The 26681-nt window shown below is 46.9% G+C and overlaps 1 protein-coding gene across 1 annotated transcript in view; it reads left to right on the top strand.

Annotated features, from left to right (window-relative positions):
* TPGS2 (tubulin polyglutamylase complex subunit 2) overlaps positions 1–26681 on the top strand; it is a 226100-nt gene that overhangs the window by 18388 nt on the left and 181031 nt on the right. Inside the window, exon 2 of the mRNA XM_069626868.1 lies at positions 14163–14242. Coding sequence (XP_069482969.1) covers positions 14163–14242 — 80 coding nt within the window. The remainder of the gene's footprint in view (positions 1–14162; positions 14243–26681) is intronic.

Below are 26681 nucleotides of genomic sequence, written 5' to 3'. Positions count from 1 at the left end.
TTCTGCCCCGACAGTGGTATCTCCGTAACCAAGTGGTGGTCTATCGAGCACTTCTGTGCCCCTGTATCCACAAGGAAACAGTGCTCCTTATTCCCGACTCTCATTTCTACGTAGGGTCCTCTCTGATTCACGGGAAAAGACACTGCTTCCGACCCCTGCCGTGGGCTGTCCTATCGCGAAAATAACAAAACGTCCGATGTGTAGTCACCGCTACTGCTATAATACGTGTTTGGTTGTGTATCAAAAATATTCCCATTTCCCCCTCAATGTCCTCCACTCTGATCATTTCTCTGTTGGCCCTGCCCGCCCTGATTTTGGTTCGAAACACTTTGGTTCAATGCCTGGTTCTGTTGCGCTTGGTTTTGACCATAGGATTGGGTTTGAGTACCTCCATTCGTATATCCCTGCTGCTGCTGCATGTTATTTCTGCTTGGGCCGTTTGACCCCTGATGTCCTCTATGAGGCCTTCTCTGACCAAACCCACCTCTATTCTGTAGGTGCGGGCATTGCGCTCGCCAGTGTCCTTCCTCCTTACAATACGCACATTGATTTAATCCCAATGACGCCCCATGCATATTATTCAAATTTCCTCTGCCTTGTGCATTTCCTCTACCTTTATTGTATCCAATGACCTGCTGCAGTAACACCCCTGCTATCGTTTGCATCGCTTCTTTTCTCATCTCCAATGGGTACCCATTACATATCTCTCTCACTTTCTTTACTGTCGTTCTTTTGTTCGACATCCATCGCATTGTTTCCCCTACCCATACCTGCAATCTTTGTTTATCACCTATTTGTCCCGGTACCGGCAAATGCTTTGTACCAGCTGGAAAAACCTTCGGCCATGATTTTTTCATATTCAACCTTGACGCCTCCTTCCTACCTTTCTTAATAAACTCTCTACTATACTCAGGTGTAGCAAACATCTCAGCATATCTGTCTTCCATTTCATTTTTTACTTCAATGAGTTTGTGCACATGTTTTCTTACATCCTCATCTCTTTGCTCACTGCGTGCTAACTTATTCAAATCTAACAATCGCTGTGGCGGTAAATTCCCGAGTATCTTTTTCCATTCTCCCACCAAAATTGCCCCCATGCATTCCATCACTACCTGTCTCTCGTCGCTTCTTCGGTACCCATACAATGAGGCCAATGCAGCCGTCTCATCATTTCCTGCTATGTGCATTTCTGCCTCTTGCCGTAATTCAATCTTTCTTTCTTTGCTGATCGCACTTCGAGTTGCCCATCCAAATCCTGTCCCTTCAGCCCCGCCTCTCGCCTCCCCGGTCTCAATTTCGACTTCAGGAGGGGCGGATGGTGCTGAATCTGTCTCTGGAGCGGGAGGTGCGGATGGGACAAGTGACACAGGTGGCATCTGTGAAGGGCCTTCCTGGATGCTGGGCAATTGTGTGTCCGCGGTCTGCACTTGTGGGAGTGCTTGCTCTGTGGGTGGGGCTTGGGTTAACGCTTGCGTGAGGGGAAGTGCTTGGGCTACGGGAGGGGGTATGAGAGCTACTGGTTGGGCCTGCACAGTCACTGCTGGCGTGTTTGGTTTCGATTCTGGTTTTGGGCCTCGACCCGTGTTAGTTAACAAATGTTCCATTAATTCGTCTGCTATGTGTAGTTCCCGCTGCGGGTATATTCTTTCTATGTTCATCTGGTCACGTCTCCCTTCCCGTCTTAGACTTGCCGTCCACTCCTCCTCTTCCTTTTCTTCTGCTACCTCAAGCTTTGTTTTGTGCCTACGCGCATGCTTCTCTCTACTCCTAAGTCGGAGCATTGCTTCCCTCCTCCAATCTTTGACAGTCTCAAAAGCTGCAGGTTGCGCTTTCTTTCTAATTAGCACCCTTTCTAGGTTATCTATCCTCTGAATCTCAAAACTACCATTAATCAGCCACTGATGGTCGGGTTGCTTTCTAGTTTGCCTATGCCAAATTTCACAAAATATTATCGCACCCACACCATATTTTGCATACATGTCATAAGCCGGCGTTCCCCCAGGCGGTGCACTTTGGCCATATTCCAAGGACTGTCTACCGCAGCTGAAAAGCCCCGCTAAAGTGGACAGTACTCCATACATGTTTCTTTAACCTTCCCCTTTGGTTAGCTAACTTTTACCTGGACGTTTGAATTTGCAAAATCAACACTCTACCAAAAATCAGGTTTCTCTTTGAATCGGGGAATGACTCACCTGATAAATCAAGTCACCTGTCCTAACGCAACCTCTCCCAACGTCGTGTCTGCGCTTCCATGGCTTCTGCCTCGTCTCGGGACCCTCGCCTCCTTTGCCCTCTGGCCCGGTACGTCGATTAGGGATCAGATGTGTGCAGATCTGCGGAAGGAATCTCTCCTCACTTCTACAGAGCACCCCGTACACTTCTTGATCCCGGCTCGACCGTCCCGTCCTCGCCGTTCTTCCGCCTTTACTCCATTACAACGTATACGATGGGGCAAGTGGGGGAGGGTCCCTATTCGGGCTCCATCTTGAAAGGGGCCCCTAGGTGTCCCTCGTGCTATGGAAACAAGGCAATAACCATATACGAAAAGATGCGCCAGACACGAGGTTCAAATTCCCAATGCTAAGGTTTATTGCAAGCAAAAAATAGTATCAATTGGCCAATTCTGATCTCGCGCCCCGCGACGTGAGTTTCCTAGACTTCGAGGGACGCAAGAGAGCGAATTACGTACATCAGTTACATATATACAAAATGCATATCATACAATCAGCAAAGTCATGTTCAACACCCCTCTTTATTAAGTTCCTTTGAACTCGGGATGACGATGGACATATCCGACGAATATGACGATTATGACACTTTCGATGTCTATTCTAGTAACAATGTGCAATAAGAAAGTGCAGAGGCATCTTTTAGTTGTTGAACAGAACACGGTAATTCTGTTCTTGGAAGCAAGCTGCACACGGGGGAAGAGCCACATTCCAGGCTTTGCTATCGATGAGGTACTATTCGTGTCCTGGGAGCCGACACAATCTAAAGGGTTTTGCGAAGGGGGGCCATAGGAAGAGCATAATTCAAGCCTGTAGCTGTTTTATTCTAACATATTCTACCATCGTACGAGACTGGCTGGCGGCTGTGAAGTGATTAAATGCCCTGCAGCTCTCTCCCAAAGCTACAGAGAGGGAGCGTGGGCATTCCTCTCTGGGGTACTCATGAGGAGTTTCAACAAACTCTTCAGTCCCGCGACCTTGTCCTTTCATATTCAGACAACAATGTTAACACTTGAGCAGAGTAAGCAGAATCCGCAAGAAATGCAAGCTCCAAAGCAGTTTTTAGACAGAAAGCAATGAGCAATGGTTAACAAGCAAAATGGCGATTCTTGCTACATTTAAAATGGCCGCTGGTTGGTCAAGCATAGCAGTTTATATTTCTATAATTTGGTGCATAAGACGGTTGGCCCACGGCCATCAAGTTACGTCTATCATTCAAATGAAGGGTATTCATTTTTCCAGATTGACAACAGTTGGTGTTATATTCCACATTCACATCGCTGTTGTGTTGATAGCACAGTGTGGGTGCAGTTAGCGGTAGTATACTTATTGGATCTTCGTCCTTCTCCAGCCACGTCGGCATCGGTACATATTTGACCCACATCGTCCAACATCTGTCGTTGTGCTCTTTTGCAGAGGTAATATTTTCTCGTGTTATCATATTGCTCCCAGCCACTCCTATTTCCCATCCGTCATTCGTATATATCTTCCTAGTTATTGTTATTAGAGGTCTTTCCCAACACCCTTGTTCACCAGCAATTTCGCTGACATACCAATCACACGGCAGGTATTGTAACGTTACTTTCTTCGTTTCTCCTTTTTCGGGACCATCCGTCATATATCTGAAACCTTCAGTATGTAGGCTCCTTTTATGGTACATCAGATATGTTTTGAAGAAATTATTTTCGTATGGATATGTCTCCCTCGTTTTCCATTGAAGTGTTTCCACTGTCCCTTGAAATCGTCTTTTTGTTTGGAATAGTGCCAACTTTAGCAGACATTCCACTGTTTTTGCTGGTACGGCAGTAGCTACAAATGTTCCTGCTGCGCTCATAGCATATGGGATGAACGAGCACACATAGCAGTTGTCTGTTTCCCAATTTTGTTCATGTGCTGATACCACATGTTGTTCGAGACGTGTGCTGAATCTGTGAGGTATGTGTCAATTCCCTTCTCATCTCCATATGTGCTGCGTTTAACCCTATGTTCTTTACTTCTGGGGTTTCTTGTACCACCTGACACCGTACCTGTTGCAGCCGTGGGAGGGGTAAGTTAGTTTTGGGTACAGCCATCATATCGTAAGCAAAGTGTTTTTGCCAGACAGAGGCAGCCAATAGACCAGTGACAATCAACACACCTATGAACTTTATTACAATAGCTAATCTCACTGGCATTTTTGTTCTTACCTTTGCTGCTGACCTGCCTCTTATTCTTGTGATGTTAAAGATGCCCGCCTGAAAATTCAGAAAATATGCGTTATTTGTTTAGTTTTGTTTTAGTCGAGCTCTGCCTATCAGATAGTCATTTAGTGCCCAGGCGAAAAGCTGCTCCCACGCTAATCTAAGCGACCTATCTCTCAGAGCTGGTAAGTGCCCGTGGAGATGTGGGAATGATTGTTCTATTGCCAAAATGAACGTGTTGTAGTACACGCGTACCCTTCTCTTTTTGAGATACTTTGGTTTCTTTATATGGTATACAGATTGGTGTGACTGGGCCTCAGGGGTGTTATCATTTGTGGGTAGCATTTACTCCTGGGCAGAACACGATGTTAGTCACTTCACTTTTTATACAACACAGTAATATGCGGTACCTGCACGTGCAAGACAAAAGGAGAGCATACATGTGTTTATATGTGTGTGCAGCATTCAAGTTAGACAATGTCCTTTATTCGGTGATGGCATGGACGGGGCTGGGCGGGGCAGAGGTTTGTTTGCTTTGAGATCGCGTGACCATGGGGTGGGCAATGGGCGATTGTCCAAAGTCTATGGCTGTTTCTGTGGCTGGGGAGGGGTCAGGGGCAGTGTCACAATTGTCCTCTGTTGCTGTGTCTTTGTCTGTCGTTGGTATTGCTGATGTTGTTGTTGTTGTGGTGACCCTGTCGTCAACGCGAGGGCGGGTCTGGCCTTTGTAGGGCTTGACATCATGGAGGTGGTTCCAGACTCTCTTGTCGACTAGTTTAATGGCTCTGGGAGCCACTGCTTCCACCAAGTGGGGCCCCGTGAACCTGGGGCTGTTCCACTTTCTGTTGAAATTGCGAACGTGGTCTCCTTGCGCAATAGTGAAAGAGAGAGGGTACCCACAGGTTGTGGACCCCTCGTGTCCCCTGCACACTCAAGAATACTGCCAATAGACAGTCGGAAGGTATACATTTCATAGAAATATTCTATGTAGCGATACAGATCTATCTGTTGGGGAGGAATTCTTTTGAAAAGAGAATAGTTCTAGTGGTAAATCTTTTGATAGTGTAATGAATATTAGGTCTATCTACAAAGTAGGCATTAGGGGTAATGTTTCCACAGATTGTTATCTTTTATCAATGTTTAAAGCTAATTGTCTTCACTGTTATTTCTTAAAAAACAAATGCTTGTTTATTCACAAATATTTTTCTTTTTGTGGTTGCACAGTTTCACGTATTAGTATACATCGTCATTTATAAACAAGTAACTCGAATAAAATACAGAAATGTGCAAATATGTAACAGTCTCTGTTAAATCTCACAGGTAATGCAATGATACATAACACTCTACGCGCTTCGGGAAAAATCCCTTCATCAGGAGTGGGTATTAGAGTTTCTCAAAATCTATTAAAGTCCATAGAGCTTCTTCTTTCTCTAAGCTTCCGTGTGGATGTTAGCGGGATATCTATAAGAGAAATCATGATTCTCAGACTGTATGCAGTTCACATTCCACAGCTATTATTCTATAATTGAGTCTGCCATTCCTTGTAGCATTTCCTACCTCGCTATGTTGCCCCGAGATTGTCTTTAATGCTGTAATCCCAGCAGTTTATTCAGAGTCCCTTTGTAGTGGATCACATATAAAAAAAGTGAGTCTCCTTAATATTTAAGCATTTTAGACATATTTGTTGAAATATCATAGAGGGAATAAGGGAGGGATAGGAGAAAGATGTACCTTCATTATCTTGATTTCTAGGATTCCTGCTAAGTAGTATGGGTAACACGGGTTCCGGTTGTTCGTGGTATCCCAAAGGCTATAGAAAGTAAAAAACCAGAGGAAAGACGCTCTGTGAAACAGTCAGTCTCCTAATATGGGGAGACAAAAAGGTAATGGGAATGACAGTAAAGAATTCTGCTATTTGTAGCGTACTGGGACTGACTGTTTCACAGAGCGTCTTTCCTCTGGAAGTCCTTGGACTACCAAGCAACCTTAAGAGACTGGTTGGAAACTAGAGCATCTCTCTTTTTTGGAATAGTGATTAACGTATGGCAACACACTGGCAGGTAAGCTGCCTTAACAAATTAACCATTGATGATCCATTTACTCGGCATAAACCCTGATCTTATATGCAACATAATGTAGGACCGCTACAGTATTAGCGCCGCTTTCAGCTGAAAAAGTGTTTGACGCCTTCAAATGGCCATTTCTGTTTAAGGTATTGCATGTGTAGGCTTAGGGAGTGAATATGTAGCCATGGTAAGACTACTACACAGCTCACCAAGAGTGATGCTCAGGATGAATAATGTGTAACCTCCACCCGTTTTGTTATGCCAGGGATGCCCATTTGTCCTTGCCACTGAAACACTCCTCACATGGTCGATACCCTGGCCTTGTCAAGATGGGGATGGAATCCCTCCCAGCCAAGGTTGGGGGGCCCACCAGAGGGAAACTCCCAGCCAGCCCTACCCCTGAAGGGGAGGTGTCAGCAGGGGGGACCTTAATGTGGCGTAGCATACCCTTGTTTCACATCATACCTCAAGACAAAACGCCTATTTTCTATTGGTTTTTCCATGAGCCGAACTGAAAAATCTGAGCGAGTGTAACATGCAGCCAAGAAGACTGCATTCTCCAGCTCTGCACACTATGCACAGCTTGTTCACTCAAACCGGAGCCCAGCTGATTACAGCGCTCCAGGCCAAGTGAAATGTTCTACGCCTATGAGAAAGGGAGGCAACTGTGGCGCCACTAGGCTTCTGCCAGGCGGTCCATGCAACGTTCCGCAACAGCAAACTGAGCCACTGAATGACTAAGACATTACACCACTAGGGACAGACCCCAAAAGGATTTGGACTTGCCTTAAGGGATATCGAACTGGGATTCCCTAACAAGAACCCAGACGATAGAGTATCCAGGCTGCTATGGCTGATCTGCGGCCAACCCGCTCAGGGACAGTGGGTGGGGCTTGACCCACTATTTACAAACTTGGCTTGCACATAAATATCCCAAGGAGGTCAAAGTGCATCAGAGTTGGATAGGGCCAGTTGTCCAATCACAGTAAGAGGTATATAAGAGAGGGAAAAGGAAACTGGAAGTGGTGGCTTGCTCGGGTGAGGTCAGAAGAGGAGATGGAGGAGCAAGAGACCAGCAGGAGGAAGCAGTGCAGTGGGGGTACCATTGTTGGAACAGGTGAGGTATTTGTTTATTGAACACAAGGGTACTGCTCTGTTCGAGAAGTAGTCTTGTTAGTGCAAGGATTGTTTGTGAAATGACTGAGTGTGAAAAACTAGCTGGTGTGAGAATAAGTAGCGACAAGAGAGAGATGTCAAGGAAAAGGCAGGAGGAGTGGTAGACAGTTTAAAAAGAGGGAAGTCGAAGGGAGAGGAGAGAGTAAGCGCGAAAGTTGACTTGGTCTTGCCTGGCATCTGCCAGCCACATTCCAAAACCCCTGTAGAACACTAAAAAACCGGTAGAGTAGGGAAAGTTAGGAAGTCCCTGAGGAAGAAAAGACTACCAGCACATCGGGACTCGCTATTCGTCTAAGCCAGATATTTGACAGTAGATGTTTACCGTTTTCTAGCGCTAACCGCTGTGATGGATGCGCAGTTTAGGAAGGAGAACCCAAGGGAAATAAGAGAGAACGAGAGAGGGGGCGGGCCTAGGGCCCACACAATTCACAATAAAATCTTCGGACAGTCGTTGAGAATCGGTGAGATTCATGTGCCATCTATGACAATACTTTGGAGAGACACACAGGTTGCAGGAAATCCAACTCCATAATAAATCGACCCTACTATGCCCTCATGCAGACGATTGGCTACTATATATGGAACACATGAGCCAAAATCTCTTGCCAATCGTAAGTGACATTGATGCATATGGAACCCTGTCCAGTCCCTGTGGTAGCACCGGGGTAGAAAAGCTGGGAGCCTATGTGGTATTTGATTGGCGAGAACATATAATCTGGTACCTCGGGGTAATGACCTCCACAGATTTACGAATCTTATATGATATCTTTATGAAGCCTCTAGGGGAACTTTAACGAAAGGAAGGGACGTGGATACAGGTACCCTTCTCCTTTATAGGCAGAGTGTCCCTCATTAAAATAGTTATCCCCCCAAACTCCTCTGTATCTGCAAGAGAGTACCCATCTTACCTGTGAGAAACCTGACGGTGTCTTGCCGCTAGTCCCCGGGGATCTGTCATCCAGGTGGCCAGGACAGGGCCATTGCTTTTGGATTCAGTTACTGCGGGTGGACCCGTGCGGGAGGATCACCTGGATGAGGGGTCTTCGGGGAGTGGAAGTAGGACACCGGATGGTGAGACGTGGTATTCCCTTCCCTGTAACCTCTTTACCCCATTTTACCAGGTAGGATACTTAGGAACTAAACCCCCACTCCCCTTTTGCAACACAAACACTTTCTCACGGACAGCTCACTGTGAGAAAAAACAGACTAACACTCGAGCAGTATACCTGACATGGTCAGGCAGGGTCTGGCAATTATTCATCATTACACACACCTGACTTCCATCGCACTCCCCCCTCCCCCCAACAACACGGATAAGAGGTGAAGCATGAAAGCACTCTCTGGGCAAGGCAAAGTACCTAAGGAAGCAGCAGTTCCAAGATGGCAGTTTAATACAAGGCGAAAGACGGCAAGACCGAAGAAGATTGCAAGGAGGGAAGTGGCCCTTGATCTTTTCACCGAAAGACCGTAACTTTCATGAGCCTTCAAGAATAGGAAACGTAGACCCGGAATCAAAGCTGAAGAATCCTGCATTGTGTGTCGGAGGTACATGGGGCTCTCCTGCATCGATAGTCAAGGCGGGGAGAATCGTTTGCCACTGTGATACTGCCCTTGTCTCCTACAACAAAGTAGCACCAGTGAAGTCAGCGCAGCCAGTGAGTTGGGGAGACTGATACCAGACCGGTCTGTGTTGAAGCCAAGGTTGCCAGCAGCAACATTTTGTAGGGAAAATTGAAGAGAACAGAGTTTGAAGCATATGTGGCAAGCAACGCGAATATAATTAAAACGGCAGATGAGTAGCTGAACTTTGAAACCAAGATACAATACCATAGCCATGGTTCGGCACCATGTGGGTGCTCATTTGATCTCTGTTAGGTATCCAACTGAAAGGTGGCAAATGTTAAAAGCAAAGGAATTGTGAAATCTAAATGGTCCTGCAACGGGTCAAGCCAAACCCTGTGCACATTCAAATGTTTTCGATAGTTGATGTTATTGAAATTGGTCCGAGCCCGGTTGAGGGAGACTAATTGTGTTAAAAGGGATCTGAGCCCGCTGAGGGGCATCCGGGGTGAGCCATGAGTCACCAGAATAATATCCTACGAAGATTGTGTTGGGAGTATCTGAGCCCGGCTGAGGGGTATCCGGGGTGAATAGCGAATCACCTAAATTGAGTACTTGTGTAAATCTGAAAGAGGAAAATAACTTATTGTTTATTTGGTTGCATCAGGCTCTCTGAATGAAAAGACTTTGCTAAGCAAAGAGACTTGAGTACAGAAGGCCCTGATGATGTTGATTGAACTGTAACCACGTGCTAAAGAAGCCAGAGACTGTCCTGCACTCTAGTGGACAGCCTTTGTCCCGTGTTGAAACTTTCGTAACACTGTTTCCCACGCTATTTTGTATTTAGAGTTAAGGATTGGCAATAGGTGTATTAGTATAGGCCCTTTTTATTTTTACAAGACACCACTAGGCCTGCGTTATTATTTTTTGATGGTCGAAGCTTGCTCCCATCTGTGTATTTAGGATTAGATAGGTGTTTTTCAAACCCTTTTTGAAGTTAATTAAACCGCCTTGAACTGTGGTCACTTGTGTCTTTCTTACTGTTGATATCATGCCTTTGTTACAAACCCCAATGAGCTGTTTTAACAGAACCAAAAGTAGGCTTCTAAACCGTTTATGGACAGGAAAGTTTTTTGGTGAAGCTTCTCCAACACACGCTCCCTTTCCTACGAGTTTGGTGGTCTGGCAGTACCTGATCCAGAATACTATTATTTTACAGCACACATACCATATGCAGTGCTGTGTTTTTGCGAGGACGAAAAATATTTTTCACCATGCAGTCAAGGGGAGACTTTGTTTAGGCCTTTCATTTGGGCTGAAGACTAACAAGGCAAATTGAATTTGCAACCATGTTATTGTTAGGCAGAATCACATGCAGTACCCTTGGGGAACACTACATGCAATTAAGACTGCAAATGGCAGTACAATTTCACCTTTGGTACAAGCCTGTACTACACAGTAATGTGGTAGCAGTGGCTGAGCAGCCAGACTTATCTCAAGAGTAAAGTGAGCAGTAGAACAAGTAACACAAAGGACCAACAAATACCGTGATTCAAACAAAGACTTACTCAAGTTTTCTTGGTAAAAGAATATACATTTATTTACACAGTAATTTGGAAAACATTACACTAGCAAGAGCACCTCAATACCATATACTACAATGACACAACCAATAAGTCACTGAACAAGTTCTGCTCCCCTGAAGTGGGAGCAAAATGGAACTTCAGTTACTTTAAAAAGGGGTAAAAAGACAAGTTATAAGAAATGAAGCACAAATACTTTCATAGGCACGGCAAAGGGTTTCAGTTAACTACAACCAGCAATTCAATTCATAGGCCTGGGCCAAAGTCAGTGGTTCAGAGTCTTTGTATAGGATAGCACAGTTTTGGTAGTAAACGGTTAAGTCTTTGCCATGGATCTTAGAAGAATTTGATCAGACGAAAAGTTAGATGTTGGTTTAGGGAAGGAGAAGCCTTCAAAGTCGGGAAAGTTTCACAAATTTTCACCATGGCCGAAAAGATTTCCGGACCGCGTTTGCACAGTACCTTTTAAAGTGAAGAAGAGTTGTAGCTGAGGCAGTTGTTCCTGGCAGTTCGAGCGGATCGCGCTGTTCCAAAGATCCAGTCGTGGGGACAAGAAGGAGGACGTCGGGAGGTTCCTGCACTGCCCAGGGAAGAGGCCACAAGCTTGCCAAAATGTTGGTTTAAGGTGTGAGTGCCACAAACGACCACAAACTGGTATCCTTCCCACTGGCTATCCTGTTTTCCACAGCACTTTGCAGATAATTTGGCCAGGCGGGATGGTGTCTAGGCGGCTTGCGAGTTGGTTGTTCCCACCAAACTCAAGGGAAGAAGTTAACCTAGAATGGCTTCTCTGTCGATGGATTTTCAGGCAATTCGGATCTGCAGCAGGGCTTCACCAGTTGTCCATGAGTTGCAGCAGGTGTCTTCCTTCAGCTCGTCTTCGGTTCTTTCATTCCAGTGGTCGACTCTGCTTTCAAAGTCCCAGAGACCTGCTTTTAAACCGTTTTCCCCCATTCATTCCAGCCTGGCTGTCAATCACACAGCAGGGTGGCTGTCCTTGCCGGAAAGCCAGCCGGCCAATCACGCCAGAGTGCATTCAGGTCTCCTAGGAGACTAAGCACAGGGAGATTTGGGCACCTCCCTCACATCCTGTCCACCCAGACACTCAAATGCCAGAGGAGGGCTTCAGCACTGAAGCCTGCCAACGGCCAACGAAAAAAGGGACCAAACCTGGTCTGGCGCGCAGAGTTAAACACAAGAAGGACCTTTCCAAAAAGAAATGGCGAAAAAAGTTGACCGCAGTATGTTTTTACAGATGGGTCTTGGGTGCCATATTGAAAAACGTGGCTGACCCGATTTTTAGCTACCGTTGTTCGCAGTTGGGAAATATCATGGTAGTTTGATCTAAACCACTGCCACCAGCCATTTCAAGTAGGAAAGGGTAACATTTGACTGTTACATGAGTGTATTGACTGAGGGGATGCAAAAAAACAGGATGCTGGGTCCTATTGATAGCCTGACTGTCTTTCTTTGTTGAAGCAGATGCATACCCCGATTTCCCGGATGAACCAAGGCTTTCAGATATCATATACTTTCTCGTCACTTTAACAGAACCAATCTCGGGTCCAAAATATATAGTAAGTTAAAAGAACTGGAACTCCAAGCGACAATCTTAGCTAAAACAAGATGAAGGCTGTGATCACTAAAATATATTGTGTGGTTTAGTGACATTTGGAAAAAAGCAGTCATACTGGTTAGCATAAATTAGGTCATTGCAACAGGAAATGATGATGTTTATATCCAATAAAAAGGGTCAGTACACTCTGTTTGAAGACATGTGACCAATGGCATTATAAGGTTTATATTAGAACAGAACTGATGAAATATTTTAAAATCTATAAAACCATTATAGATGCAGAAATGCAGTGAGATATTCTTTTATCAGCCTGTATGATGGGTGATTAAAACAACATACTCCCGGCTAGTCATTATCTGTGTCTGTCTTTTGTACATTGTGGGTTCCCTCCTATGGAGGCTGGCAATGGGAAATTATCCTAAGAAATTGACTCTTCAACAGACTGATCCATTTTAAATTCCTACATCAACTTTACCATCCTCAATACCCCCTACACTTGAGTAATAAAGCGACTAAAGATATGGGCCATAAATGTAGTCTCAACCAAATTGATTTCTTCCATTTGGGGTGGAGCTGCAGGAAATTAAGAGTAGCCACAGCCATTGCTTCTCCAGAAAGCACTGGTAAATCTGATTTGTCGCTTCTGAGTTTTGCAAAATTAACTGTAGTACCCAAATGCCAGTTTGGTGGAGATTCTCACACTAGATTATCTATCACCTGGCAGGCTGTTCTGACCTTTGCTGAGCATCCCATAATCCCTGCTTTACAGGATATCTGATGCTTGGAGTGCCGTGCCCTCACCCCCCCTTTGATGCACTTTTTAGTTCGCCCCCAGAATACACCACCCATATGACTGTGTGGCTTCTTCAGGCAAGGAATTGGTGAGTGGAGGGGGCTTGAATTCAGGAATATTGATGAGGGCATGGTTTTAGACAGGCTGCAAAGATGCTAGTTTGCAGGCAATGACTTTTCATGTGTAGCCAAGAGAGATTGAGAAACTGGGTCCTTTGCTGCTCTTAGTGTTATTTTCAATACATATTCATGAATGCAATTTTGGATCTCATATCTTCATGTGTGTGGTTTCCAAATATATCGGGTAAAGTCAAAAAGAATACGTTTCACATGAATGCACTTCTTCAGTGCTTGAAAATACCTTGTACATAAAAGTGAATCTGAACTCCTTTGATGGTTCTAAATGTGATGGGTGGGAGGCTACAGTGGAGAATACCTGTTCCCCTGATGACTGATGATTCGGAGTGAACGGCATCATGATGCTGAGGCTGTGCCTTCATCCTTTCCTGTTAGCATGGAGCCACATGTGGTTTTAGGGCCTGATTCGCTGGCCTGCGGTTTCCAACCCATTGCCATTTGCCAGACTTCCCCCGACACTATTGCTTAAAGTCTTGGGGGTGATCCTCGTCGCATGCGATGATGGAGATTAAATAGTGGAATTTGTAAAGATGCAGTTGTGAACTTTTAGAGCACAATATGGTGGCAAATCTGACACGTGAGGTTTAAACCGATTACTTCCCAATGCTGTCCCTAGTGTATAGCTGCAATAGTAACATGTAGGCTAGCATTAAGTTTGTTGCTTCAGTAAGTGGTTCTGCAGGCTAGTGGATAGACCACTTGCTGTCTTCCTGTGCTTGGTGCCCACATTAGAGCCCTGACCCCTTTCCGTTTGTCGCATGTCAGAAATGGGGAACAATACTTCCAAGATGCACATATGTTCCAACTGCCTTCCTAAAATGTGACATATGAGCGCTTTTTTTTTTCTTTTTTTTTTATACAAGAAACCTCCCCAGGAGTGACAGAGGTCAACTTTTCTGAAAGACCAGCCGCTGAACGACACAAGATTGTCTCGTGGGAGCAGGTAGGTTTGTACTGATATGTTATGGTAAGTCATTTATAACGCGCCTGTACACAAGTGTTCCTAGGCGCGACAAGACAAGGAAGACAGAGGGAGGACAAGACAAACCATCTTAGTAGGCCTTGTGTCATTCAGATCCTGCAAGTGGGAGAACAAAAAGTGCAGGGGAAAGGTAGGGGAGGGAGGGGAGAGTGCCACAGAGAGGGCAGAGGTGAACATGGCAGCAATGCTCTGAGTACGGGCAACGCGGTTCTGAGTAGTGCAAGGAGAACAAGGGACTGTAGGGTTACAGTTACAGCCTCTAAGTGTGTGGTAGACCCAGAGGCAGTGCAAGGGTGACTGATCAAGTAAGAGCCTGGTACCCAGTGAGACTCTGAGAGTAGCCAAGCAACCAGCCGGTACAGCGGACGGGTAGGTCAGCAGGGGAGGGAGACTGAAAGCAGAGGAGAAGAGGAATGATTTGAGCTGCTTCATAACTTCAGGTGGTCCGGCTCAGTTTGAGAGGGGCAGGGAATCCATTCCAGAGGGAGGCACCTTCAGAGGAGAGAGATCTACCACCCACTCTCTGCCTGGAGAAGCATAAAACCCTTGGAGAGTTGGAGGTAGCTGAGCGAAGGACTTGAGAAGGAAGGTATTTTGGAAGAGGGTGTTGGATGTAGTGCATGCCCCAGCCTCAGAAAGCCTTGTGGACAATGTAAATGGTCTTGAACCTGACCCTTGCAGCCACCGGGCTCAAGTGGAGAGATTTCAGGGCTAAGCATTGTTCCAGGAGTCCCGGGCTCAAAGGCAGCAGCAGCAGGGCCATCATGCCTTACAGTGGAGAGCCACAACCATGGCTTTCCCTCTCCCCACCCCCCCCCCCCCCACATCAAGGGAACATTTGTGCTATGGAGAGAGTTGTTTCCAGTCACCTGCCAGTAAAATCAAGTGCGGAAAATACAAGTACCAGAATCCTCAGTCAATTAACTTGCCACACCTGAAAAAGAAATGAAGACACGCCTGAAACAGCAAAGAAACTCCGCCTCCCTGAAGATTGATGGAGTCATGAAAACGTGTGTTTGGAGGAGAAGCTAATGGCTGGTAACAGAGCGCCTGGCTTACCAATTTTTAAACACTGGAGAGATGATGTCACTTTGCTTGAGGCCAAGGATATGTTTTGCTGTCCTGTTCTGGATTAGTTGTATAGCGCGGAGAGTAGAGGAAGGCAGATTGAGAAAGAGATTGTTGAAGTAGTCCAGCCTAGAGAGAACCAGGGCTCTGGAGACAGTGAGTGAGCTTATGGGAGAAAGCGAGAAAGGGAAGAGTCCTTTTGGGGAGGTGCAGCTGGTAGGGGGACTTCTTGGCGATGCCTGAGATGTGAGGAGAGAAAGATAGAGTGGAGTCGAAGACGCCGGCAATTTTTTTGCCTCGCAGGAAGGCATAGAAAGAATGGCAAAGGCAGGTGGCCAGAGTGAGAGAGGGAAAGCAGGGGCAGAGGTCCCAATGAGAAGGATCTCCGTGTTGCTGGCAATAAGGCAGAGATTGGTGGAGGCGCACCAATCCTGAATAGCGCATAGACCGGAATGTGCAAGAGAGCAGTCTGAGGGGATATTGAGCGATAGTTTGCCGGGCAGGTAGGATCGGCAAACGGCTTCTTGAGGAGGGAGTGCTTAAGGGGAGAGGGGAAAGTTCCAGTGGCGAAAGAGTGATTACAGAAATCGGCCAAGGCTGGAGTGAGGGTGTCAATATGGTACTTGAAGGTTCTGGAGGAACAGGGGAGCACCTGTTTTGACGACCCTTTCCTAGATCCGACTTGTCTAGAAACCTTGTCAGGTGCTGTCGGAGAGAAAGAGGCGAAAGGAGGAGAGGGAGATGGCTGGAGGTGGGCCAAGAGAGGAAGAGGAGATAGAGGACAGGATGTCCTGAGTTTTAGCAGAGAGGTGAGAGGCCAGAGCCTTACAGATGGCCTGGGAGGGAACAGGAGAGGTAGAGACTGCAACAGGATTGGCCATTTCCTTGCAGATTTCAAAGAGTTTGGCCGTGTTGTTGGGGCCGCAGAGACGCAGGATTAAATGTGTGCCTTATTCTTCGACAGGACAGAGAGGTGAAAGATGAGGGTGCCAGAAAGGTGGCAGAAGGAGAAGGGAGGAAGTTGATAAGACGTGGGAAACGCTCATCAAAAAGGAGGAGATTGGCCTACATGTTAGCTTATATTTAGAATTGTGTGATGTTCGGCAACAACATAATAGTGTTGGGCTGAAGCTCTTCCTGTGGAATGAAGAGCTAGTGCATATTGTGCTGCAAATCTAACTTTCACATGCACAGAAAACTATAACTTTCTCTGTTATACATGAACTTAAGCTTTCAGGTCTTCTAGATGTTTTATAATGCTCCTTTTCTATATGCATTCCCAAACGCCTAGGATTGAAATTTAGACTTGATCTCTGCCAGTGCAGGAAGGAATAAAACAGAAAAACAGCCTTCTCTGTCTGTGCCCCAAGAGCCTGGAACCGCCTCCCCGTCAACATCAAACTCTGTCGTTTCTACAGCTCAGGAAGGAGCTCAACCCCTGCTCCCTTCAAGGAATGGCTCATCCCTAACAACTAGGGTCCACAATACCGTAGACTGGGTGATCTGATTCCCCGCTCTTTCCTCACCTACTTTCTTGTGAATCCGTTGCTAAAAGAATTGCCAGCCCTCCCCTGTTGGTAGGTCCCTTCCCTCTTGCTTCTCTACTTCCCTCGCCATGTTCTTCACGCTATAAATATACAGTGCTGTGTTGCTTCGCGAAGCTAAGTCCACGCTATTTAAATACCCACATTTAGGACTGCTTGTAATGCACCAGCAAGTCTATGAAGTGAAAAGGAGAACCGAGATTCTCCTGGTAACTCAAGATGTCAAAGTAACCAGGATTTTCCAGTATACAACCACAAGCGAAATAGGTCCCAGAAATGTTTAGCTCTCTAACATTTTTGTGACCAAATGGGTTAAACATGTATGATCCTATTTAAAAAAAAAACAAAAAGTCAAAACTGCATAACGTATTCCATTTCAGAAACATTAAATCGTGAGAAGAATTGTAATCTCCAAAACAAGTTGCTCCTTATTCTGCTTAATCCAAATTTTGTTTAAAAAATGCTTTTGAGCAAGCTGTTGTTTTTTCCATTCATTATTTTAGTAATAATCCCTTGGGGCCTCCATTTTATCCAATATGTTTTTTACTTTCATCAGTTGTAGGATATATTTTGCACTGAAGTAACACATGTTTCTCCCTTAAGTTGTGCTTTTTCAAGGCATCACAACATGATTGCCCCCTGTATAATGCCAGTGGAGGAAGGTGTTCCCTCATACATTGCTCAATGTCTCCTCCTTCTTTCCCCAATGTCACTTTCATTGCCCCTAAACTGGCCAATTGCCACGTTTCTCTTATTGCATCTGTTTTCCCTAATGTTACTGTTTTGCCACCGAAGCGCGTTTTTGCTCCCTGATTTGCCCCATGTCAATCTCACTGCCCCATTTCACTTTCATTTCCCCTAGGACTCCCTATTTCGTGGCATTTTCACCAATGCAGCCCCTGGACCTCTCTCATGCATTGCCACCCACCCTTCACATATCAATACAGCCACACACACCATCTTGCACCAATATACAATGTGTTTACATGCACATACACCTCACCCGCTCTGGTCTTTCGCATGGTGTGCAAAAAAAAGCACAGGTTGGGATGACCGCTCTCGCCATGTTGCGTTGCGTAGCCGGTCAGATGGCACAGGGTGTAGAGTGCTCGCTTTCACATCCATCTGCCAACCAGTTTTGAATCCCGGCAGGGCCAAACTCAGCCTTTCACCCTTTCGAGGTTGATAAATGAGCACCACACACCGTGCGCAATAATAAGCACCGCTCAGATGCCCGAGGGTTTGTAGCGGTATATAAATGCTAAATTATAATGCTGTGATCGACTACTCTCCTAGGCAGAACTGAAACGCGAGCCTTGCCCAGGAGGGCTGGTTATTCAACACTTCACTCTTCTCTGCCCTTGCATTGGGTCATGGATCTGCAAACATGGGCTCGCCAGATGTTTATTCTATATTTTATTAGGTATTTATAAACTGCCTATACATCAAATGGTGTTTCAATGCGTGGACCACAACTCCCTTCAGCCCTACCCAGCATAGTCAGTGCTCAAGGTTCATGGTAATAGTAGTCAAAAGCATCGGGAGAACCACAGGCTGCAGACCTCCTTCATTAGGAGATCTGTGATTTAGGTGGCCAGTGGTCTTACCCCACCTCCCGTCTGTGATAGGCAGGGAGAGGTGTGGGGGGGAAGGGGGTGCGGCTATGCTCTCTTATAGGGGCTTCATATTAGGCATCCATGGGAAAGCAGCATGAAAGTAATCAGCTGGAAGCCCTCATCTCCCTCCCAGCACTGGTTGTGTTGCACTTGTAACAGTGGGGGGGGCACACTCCGGGGTGCCCCTTGACCCATGGACATCATAGTGCAAGTTTTCTGGAGCCAAGTGTCTTTACATTTGCAAAAGAAGATCTTGGAGTCCCTCTACCGGCACACACACAGCCCATTGACCTGTTCTTGGGTGGATGGCCCCCGGGAGAGTCTCAACCACGCTTTAGCTCACTGCGCCTTTCACAAAGGAGAAATGTCCATATGCATATCAGTCTGGTCCCACCCAAAGACAGCCCAGCACCGAAATGTTAGTCAAATCCCCTCTGAACAAGAATACCAACAGCAACCCCAGACAGGTGTTTTGGCCTAGTCGTGCCTCATCAGTTAGGTGGTGCTGTGCCTCTCTGAGCACAGTGAGCAAGGGGTCCACATCTGGATTACCTTGGCAATTTAGGGTGAGACCACAAGTACCTCACAATATGGCAAAGAAGGTCTGGGAGTCCCTCTACCGGCACAAACACAGCCCATTAACTCTTTTTCTTTGCATTTGCAAACAATCTACATATGTATACATTCTTTGCAAATGCAAGGACTGCTCACTGTTGCTCAAAATGCATTACAACGCAGTAAAACTTTTGAGCTCTGGGTAAAATGGAACTTGACTTTAATTGGTGTGTGCTGTGACCACGCGTTTCCATTAATAGGGCACAGCCCGAGGAAGGGCGGGTGATGGAGAGGGAGACTGCATAGATAATCAATGAAGGTGGTGCGAGTAGCAAAGTTGTAAAAAATACGTAACTGCGTGAATCAGCAGAAGGTGGGTCGGGAGAGTGATGGATTGCCGGCACTGGGAGAATTAAAATGATGATGGAAACAGCCAGCTGAAGGCATTATACCTACTCGGGATCTATGACCTGAAAGACCTTATACCATGCAAAAGCGGAAAAAGAGAATATTCATATCTGGGATAAGTAGTTGACTTGGGAGATGACCGCAAAACCAAGGTATGAGGAAGCGCAAGGATCCAGGGATACAGCTGGGCTGTGCAGTCATAGAAGTGAGCTAGGTTATAGGGTCAACCAACACTTAAAAAACAAAGTAGAAGGCCATGGTTTGTAAAGTTAAGTGGTGCCGCAAGACAATAGGATTGGGGCAGTCATAATCTGAGAACAGTTAATCAGGAGCATAGGCACGGTGTGGCAAGTGTGTTGAATCTGATGTCATCACTCCTTTCCCAGGGGGAGGATCTTCCCATTTGGCCAGGGTATGGCACCTCTACCTGATCCTGACCCTAGCAGCGGCTATATGAGGGAGGACCACATGGGGAGAGGCAACCCTCAAGGGTTGGGTGGAGGGGGAGTGTTCGGCATCATCAGATGAGACATGGTATTCACCCTTTTCCTTTTAGGAATACCACCTCATTCCCCATGCCCTGATGACATATTGTAGTAATCCCCTTCGACAACCTACAAGACTTGCTGATGGCATTCTACAATATCCTGAAAATAGAATGACAATAACCATGAATCCCATGGAGAGGCGTGGCTAGAGAGCCATGGAATAAGCCGTGCCTCTGTGCGGCTCCTGAGGATCCTTCAATATCCTGATGCACATGGATGTCTGAACGAATGTGTTTTGGCAACAAAACTAACTAAAGCTGTAGGAGTATATGAGGCAGCACAGGACCGTGCCTGGATGAAAATCTAAGACCAGAAATCGTAATTAGAGCAGAAAAACGGTTGTCGCAAGTCCCGTGGGCAAATCCCCAAGATGGCGCCTGCCACGAACAAAGGACAATGGATGACCGCAGATGCGCGGAGACCGCTCTGAAATGGGACTGATCCAGCCCGCTGGAGCGGATGACTACCACCAACGCGCTACAGCACTGCATGGGGATGCCGGTCCGGTGAATGTAGTGGCCCATTTGAACATTTAGCGAGGTATACACGCCAGGACTGCCTGTCACTGGGACGGATGCGGGGGGAGCCCAGACAGACCCGCCGGGAATCACGCAGACGCCGGGTTACTGCTGGAAGCTTGGACTGATGGCCCAGAACTAAGCTGAACGCCGTGGCAGACGTGGGAGGCTCTGGAGCCACGTATTGCAGCACTGGGAAAGGGAGCTGATGAGGCGGTGTGGCTGGGCGGGCGGTGCAGGGCACACAGTGCTCGCGGCCCGGCTGTGGCAGCCCTCAAGCGTGGCAGGAGCTGAGCGGCACAAGTAATTTCAACACCCCGGCTGTATGGAAACACGAGCTGGTGAGATGTGCGTATGTGATTGACATCCCCGAAGCGTACAGCGATACATTGTAACTACGGCAAAGACGCACTTGTGGTAAGCGCGAACATGAGAATATGAATGTGGCTGGACACAAGGCACGCAATGTTCGCTCTTAATGATGGCAATGAATATGGGTGCGGGCGCAAACAAAGGGGTGCGACACTGCTGGACAGGGGCATAGTAGCCGAATAGCTCCGCCCGGGGACCTGCATTACATATGACAAAATGATTGCTCTTAATGTTGGCAATGAATAAATGTGCGGGCGCAGGCAAGGTGGTGCGACACCGCTGGACAGGGGCATGGAAGCTGAATAGCTCCACCCGGGGACCTGCATTACATATGACAAGAGCACCTCTCTCAAAAGACACGTGCACCGCGTCATAACTCTCAGCAGCAGCTGCAAATCTGAATGATGGTGCCCAGCAGATAGCCATGTGCACGGTAGACAGACAGCTCATCCCGAATGGACAACAATCTGGGCAGGGAAGTGGACGACGGGCCCGTATAATCAACATTATGAGACTGTGGGACACATGTTATTGAGGGCTTAGACTAAGGAGCCTGAGACACAACGATCCTACGCCCGGACCAAGTACGGAGACAGAGCAAGCACCAAGACCTGAGCAAAGGACAGGATTGGACACAACACTGGCAAGGAACATTGTACCAACAAAAAGGAAACGGCTATAACACAGCAAAGATAGACACAGCGAGCTTGCGCGGGAGGAAATGGAACGGGCAAGTAGCACATCCACTGCTAGGAACCCATCTGGCAATTGGAAACCAGACCTGCACGACACGTGAAATCACGGCAGGGCTGCCCTGGAAGGGGACCGCACAAAACAAGGGATTCCTTGTCCCCTGGAGAATAGACCCAGAAGCACCACAGCTCCAGGAACAAGACACTCGACCTTAGCATAACATCAGAATGGCCAAACCCCAGTCGCGCACACGCTAACCCCAACGGTCTACGACAACGACACAGGGGACCAGCAAATCTTTGCTGTGCACTTGGGGGACAGTGTGTTCCAGGTGTTTAGAGCCCGTACGAGTCCAGGCACCAAGATGACAACTAAACTTCCCAAGTCCAAGGGAAGCAGACCACACTGGAGGACTTCATGAAAGCCCTGCAACTGACAGAGGAGGGCAAGACCTAAAGACAAAAACCCACAGGTGGATACGACCCCAACGCGCAATGACCGGCAGATACTGGATGCAATTGCGGACTTAAAGGCGACGTGGGAGAGCAAGCTGGAGGCAGCTACAGCTGAACTCAAAGCAGAGCTGGAGCTCAAAGTGGGCGCAGTACAGGAGGAAGTCAATCTACTCAGACAGGATGTACGGAAGATAGCAGAACGTACAGATGAGCTGGAGAATGAAGTGACCACAAACACGACGGCCCGAGCATCTCATGCTTCGGAGATCCACATACTGAAGCAACAGGTCAGCAATCTAGAGAACAGAGCGGAGGAAGCTGAAGGGCGCGCCCGGAGGAACAATGTACGCATAGTAGGACTTCCGGAAGGGGAAGAAGGCCCTACCCGACGGACTACATTGAAAATATGTTGCTGCAGGAAATAGGAGATGGGGCCCTTACTCAAGGATTTGCGGTGGAGAGAGCACATAGAGTGCTCACAAGGAGACCTTCCCCAGGACCCCCCCACCCCCCAAGGCTAATCATTGGCAAGATACTGAACTATCGAGACAGGGAGAAGATTTTGGAACACTTCCGGAAAGGGGGCACTATACAAAGGGCATCTGCGACCATCTCGGCATATCCAGACTACACACTTCAAGTGCAGAGACGGCGACTGAATTATTGGACAGTGAAGAGGAGATTGCGAGATGCGGGCCTGCGATATATGCTGATGTACCAGCCAAACTGAAAGTGTTTCATAAAAACAAAGCTCTGTTCTTTGAGACTCCGGAAGATGCAACAGAGTGGCTGGATGCCCAAAATTGTCCGGAGGACGCGGACAGTCCGAAAGAGGACGGCACGGACAAGTGAAGCCTGACCCTGAGACCGAGGTGCTGTATATACTGTGACTTTGTGACTTGGATATAAGATAGAGTAGGATGGTGTTGAAGTCAAGGGGCGACGGATTGAGAGTATAATATAGAAGGTGCATAACGTAATGTGGCAGATATCAGGAGATGCGATGGATTCACTCTTATACCGCAATAGATAGGATACTTGGGTTGCCGGTAGGGTGACATCCCCCTGCTGTGTCCTAGTATCGGCATTGCCGAATAGGTACTAAATGCGGGTAGGCCTGAGATCCAGGGATGGAGCTGGGCATCAATTGGGTATGGGAAGGGTGAGGGCAGGGGAAGGGGGTGTGTTGGGGTGTTTGTAGAAGAGGGGATGGAATGTTGGGAGTTGGGAAGTAGGTTGGGGCTGGGAAAGGAGGGGGGAGGGTGACGAAGTTGGGGTACGAGGGAGGGATGGTTTAAAGTTGGGAAAAGAGCCTACAGACATGAGCGATTGCCTACATGTAAAACCTGCAGACCTGCACAAGGAGGGGCGGGAAGGTATTGGATAACGGGGGACCTCAAAGTAATAACTTGGAATGTTAGGGGGCTCAATAGGTACCTGAAAAGGAGTACGTTTATGATGTATCTGCGTAGACAGAAAATAGATATAGCCCTAATACAAGAAACACATCTTACAAAAGGGAAATTAGAGGTTATCCAGAAGAAATGGAAGGGGACGGTGGTTGGCGCAACATATTCGGCTTATGCTAGAGGGGTGATCATCTGGGTGGCGCTGCATGTCCCATTCCAGTTATTACAATCCCCAGTGGAAGCAAATGGGAGGATAGTCGCAATAAGAGGTCTAGTGGAAAATAAAGAAATATGTATCATAAATACTTATGCCCCAAACCAGGACACAGTGGCATATTTTAAGACCCTGTATACCAAACTGAGCATGTACTTGGGGGAGGCGGTGATTTGGGGGGAGACTTTAACTGCACACTAAACCCGAGAGTAGACAGATCGGATAATAAAATAGATAAACCCAACCCTGCTGCCAGGGTACTGCAGTCATTGTTAAAGGACTTCATATTTGAGGACGCTTGAAGGATGCGCCACCTGCAAGATAGACAGTACTCACACTACTCTGCCCCACAAAATGTGCATACTAGGCTAGATTCCATGTTTGTTATGCAAGAGCTGATGGCAGAAATAGTACATATAGAATACAAGGCAAGGGTCCTGTCGGACCACTTGCCACTGGCCCTTATGTGGCAATACAGACCTCCAAGAGCAAGGATACCGACGTGGCGCCTCAGAGCTGAGGCATTAAAAGATATAATGTTCAGGGAAGACTTGAGAGAAGAAATAGTAAGTTACTTTGAGACCAATACTGGCAGTGTCGAGTCGGCTGGTACGCTGTGGGAAGCCTTCAAAGTGGTAGTGAGAGGGATCGCCATAGCTAACGACTAAGGGACTGCAAGGAGGGATACTGACAGAACTACAGGAAGCAGAAAGGGAGCTGGAGAAAATGATGAGAAGTGAAGGCAATACTAAAGAGGACACTGAAACCATAAGCAGGCTGCAACAAGTATGTGCAGGACACTGGGAGAGACTGTGCAATTTAAACTATAAGAGATATGTAGAAAGACAACATGCGGGAGGAGATAAACCAGGAAGGGTGCTAGCATGGTTCTATAAAAGCGAGACCTCCAGACCAACAATCGGGGCAATAGAGAAGGAGGATGGGCATGTAGTGGATACCCAAGAGGGCGTGAACAGGGAATTCCTAAAATACTATCAACAACTGTATGGGGATGAAGGGGGAAGCGACCACAGGTACATAAAGGAAACGCTGGAAGACGTAGGTATGCCACGAATTAGCGCGGAGGAGCGAGAGGACTTAGACGCCCCGATTACCCTGGAAGAATTAGAGGAGGTGGTGGTGCAGCTACCCACTTGCAAGACTCCGGGGGCCGACGGACTGCCTAGTGAATTTTATAAAATGTACAGAAAGGAGGTGCTCCCCCCGCTTTTAGCTATGCTCAATGAGGCATACGAAATAGGAAGATTGCCAGAGTCCTTGAGAGAGGCGATTATTATACCACTCACTCAACCCAATAAGCCGGGCAAAGATTGCGGAGCATTCAGACCGCTGTCAATGCTTAATCAAGATAGCAAAATGCTCATGGCGGTACTGGCAAACAGAATGAAACGGATTATTGACAAACTAATGCACCTTGACCGGACCGGGTACGTCCCACATAGAAATATAACTAATAACCTCAGGCGACTCCACAGAGTCATAGAACATACAAAAGGGGAACCTTCTGAAATTGCAATTGTATCGTTGGACGCAATAAAAGCATTTGACTCAGTTATATGGCCATGGCTGATTGCAGCCCTGTCCAGTTGTGGGATAGGACCTGGGTACCTTAAATGGGTCAAACTGCTGTACAGCGTACCGCTGGCCAGGGTCAAAATGGGAGCTATAATATCGGAAAGGTGGCAATTTAGCAGGGGTACGAGACAAGGATGCCCGTGGTCCCCCATGCCGTACATCTTAGCATTAGAGCCTCTGGCGATATATCTAAGGCAAAGGCATGACATGATAGGGATACACATAAATGGAGAACCGCACTTGATTTCCTTGTACGCTGAGCATATGTTGTTGTATTTACAATATCCTGAGGAAAACCTCCAATATGTTCTGGAGGTAATGGAACGATTTGATGCGCTGTCTGGCATAGCGGTGAACCCCAGAAAATCATGTATATTTCCTATGGGTAGATATGTCGGAATTCCACGAGAGAAATTGCCAGTTGTACCGTAGGAGGTCAATACATTTAGATACCTTGGAGACAGAGCACCAGCATAATACAGAGAAGGCGGTCACGGGCATAGAAAATAGCATGAAGTTTTGGGTAAAGCTCCCTCCGGCAATGATGGGAAGAGGGGCAATGCTGAAAATGGTGGTTCTACCTAGATTATTGCATTATTTTAGGAATATACCATATCTGATACCAAGACGATTTTTTGATAAAATGCACAGCATGTGTAGGGGGTTGCTCTGGCATGGGACGAGGAGCAGGGTTGCCCTTTGGAAATTGCAAAATGCGTATGATAAGGGGGGCATAAAATTGCCCAACTTTGAAATGTATTATCTAGCGAGCCAGCTACAATACGTGGCAAAATGGCTATCAGAAGACCCAACATCAGAATCTAGGTTGTTTAGACAAGACTGTGCCCCACTCTTCTTGAAGGAAATGATATGCTTGTCCAAACCAGCAATGGGGGAGTGCCAGAGATGATGACATTAGGGTGGAAAATATGACATAAGGCCTGTCAGATAATGGAAAACCCGCCCCTGTGTTCCCCGCAGGTGCCGCTGGTTGTACTGGCAGGGAAAGAGGAGCAGTTAATGAAGATAATCAGGAAACACTGGGAACCAGTGGGGATAGTGACAATAGGGGATATATGGCAAGACGGGAGGATAAAGGAATTTGGGATGTTGGTGGAGGAAATGGGGTTACATACGGGACAATGTATTACATATCATAGGGTGGTCCAGCAAATTAAAGAAACATGGTCAGAAATGGTATTGGAAGAACAACCGGACACCGCCATAGAAATAATGTATGATATAGCGGAGGGAGGGCACGAGACATCGAGGATATATGAGCTGATAATGTCCAAAGTGGGAAAGGAAGTGGTACAACTACGACAGGACTGGGAAGAGAAAGTGGGTGCCCCGATGAGTGATGGAATGTGGGAGCTGGCCCAAGGGTACCACAAGAAAGTGTCA

Source organism: Ambystoma mexicanum, chromosome 6p (assembly GCF_040938575.1).
Source record: "Ambystoma mexicanum isolate Mex_15411 chromosome 6p, UKY_AmexF1_1, whole genome shotgun sequence".
NCBI classification, from domain to species: Eukaryota; Metazoa; Chordata; class Amphibia; order Caudata; family Ambystomatidae; genus Ambystoma; species Ambystoma mexicanum.
This window is presented reverse-complemented; position numbering and strand designations above follow the sequence as displayed.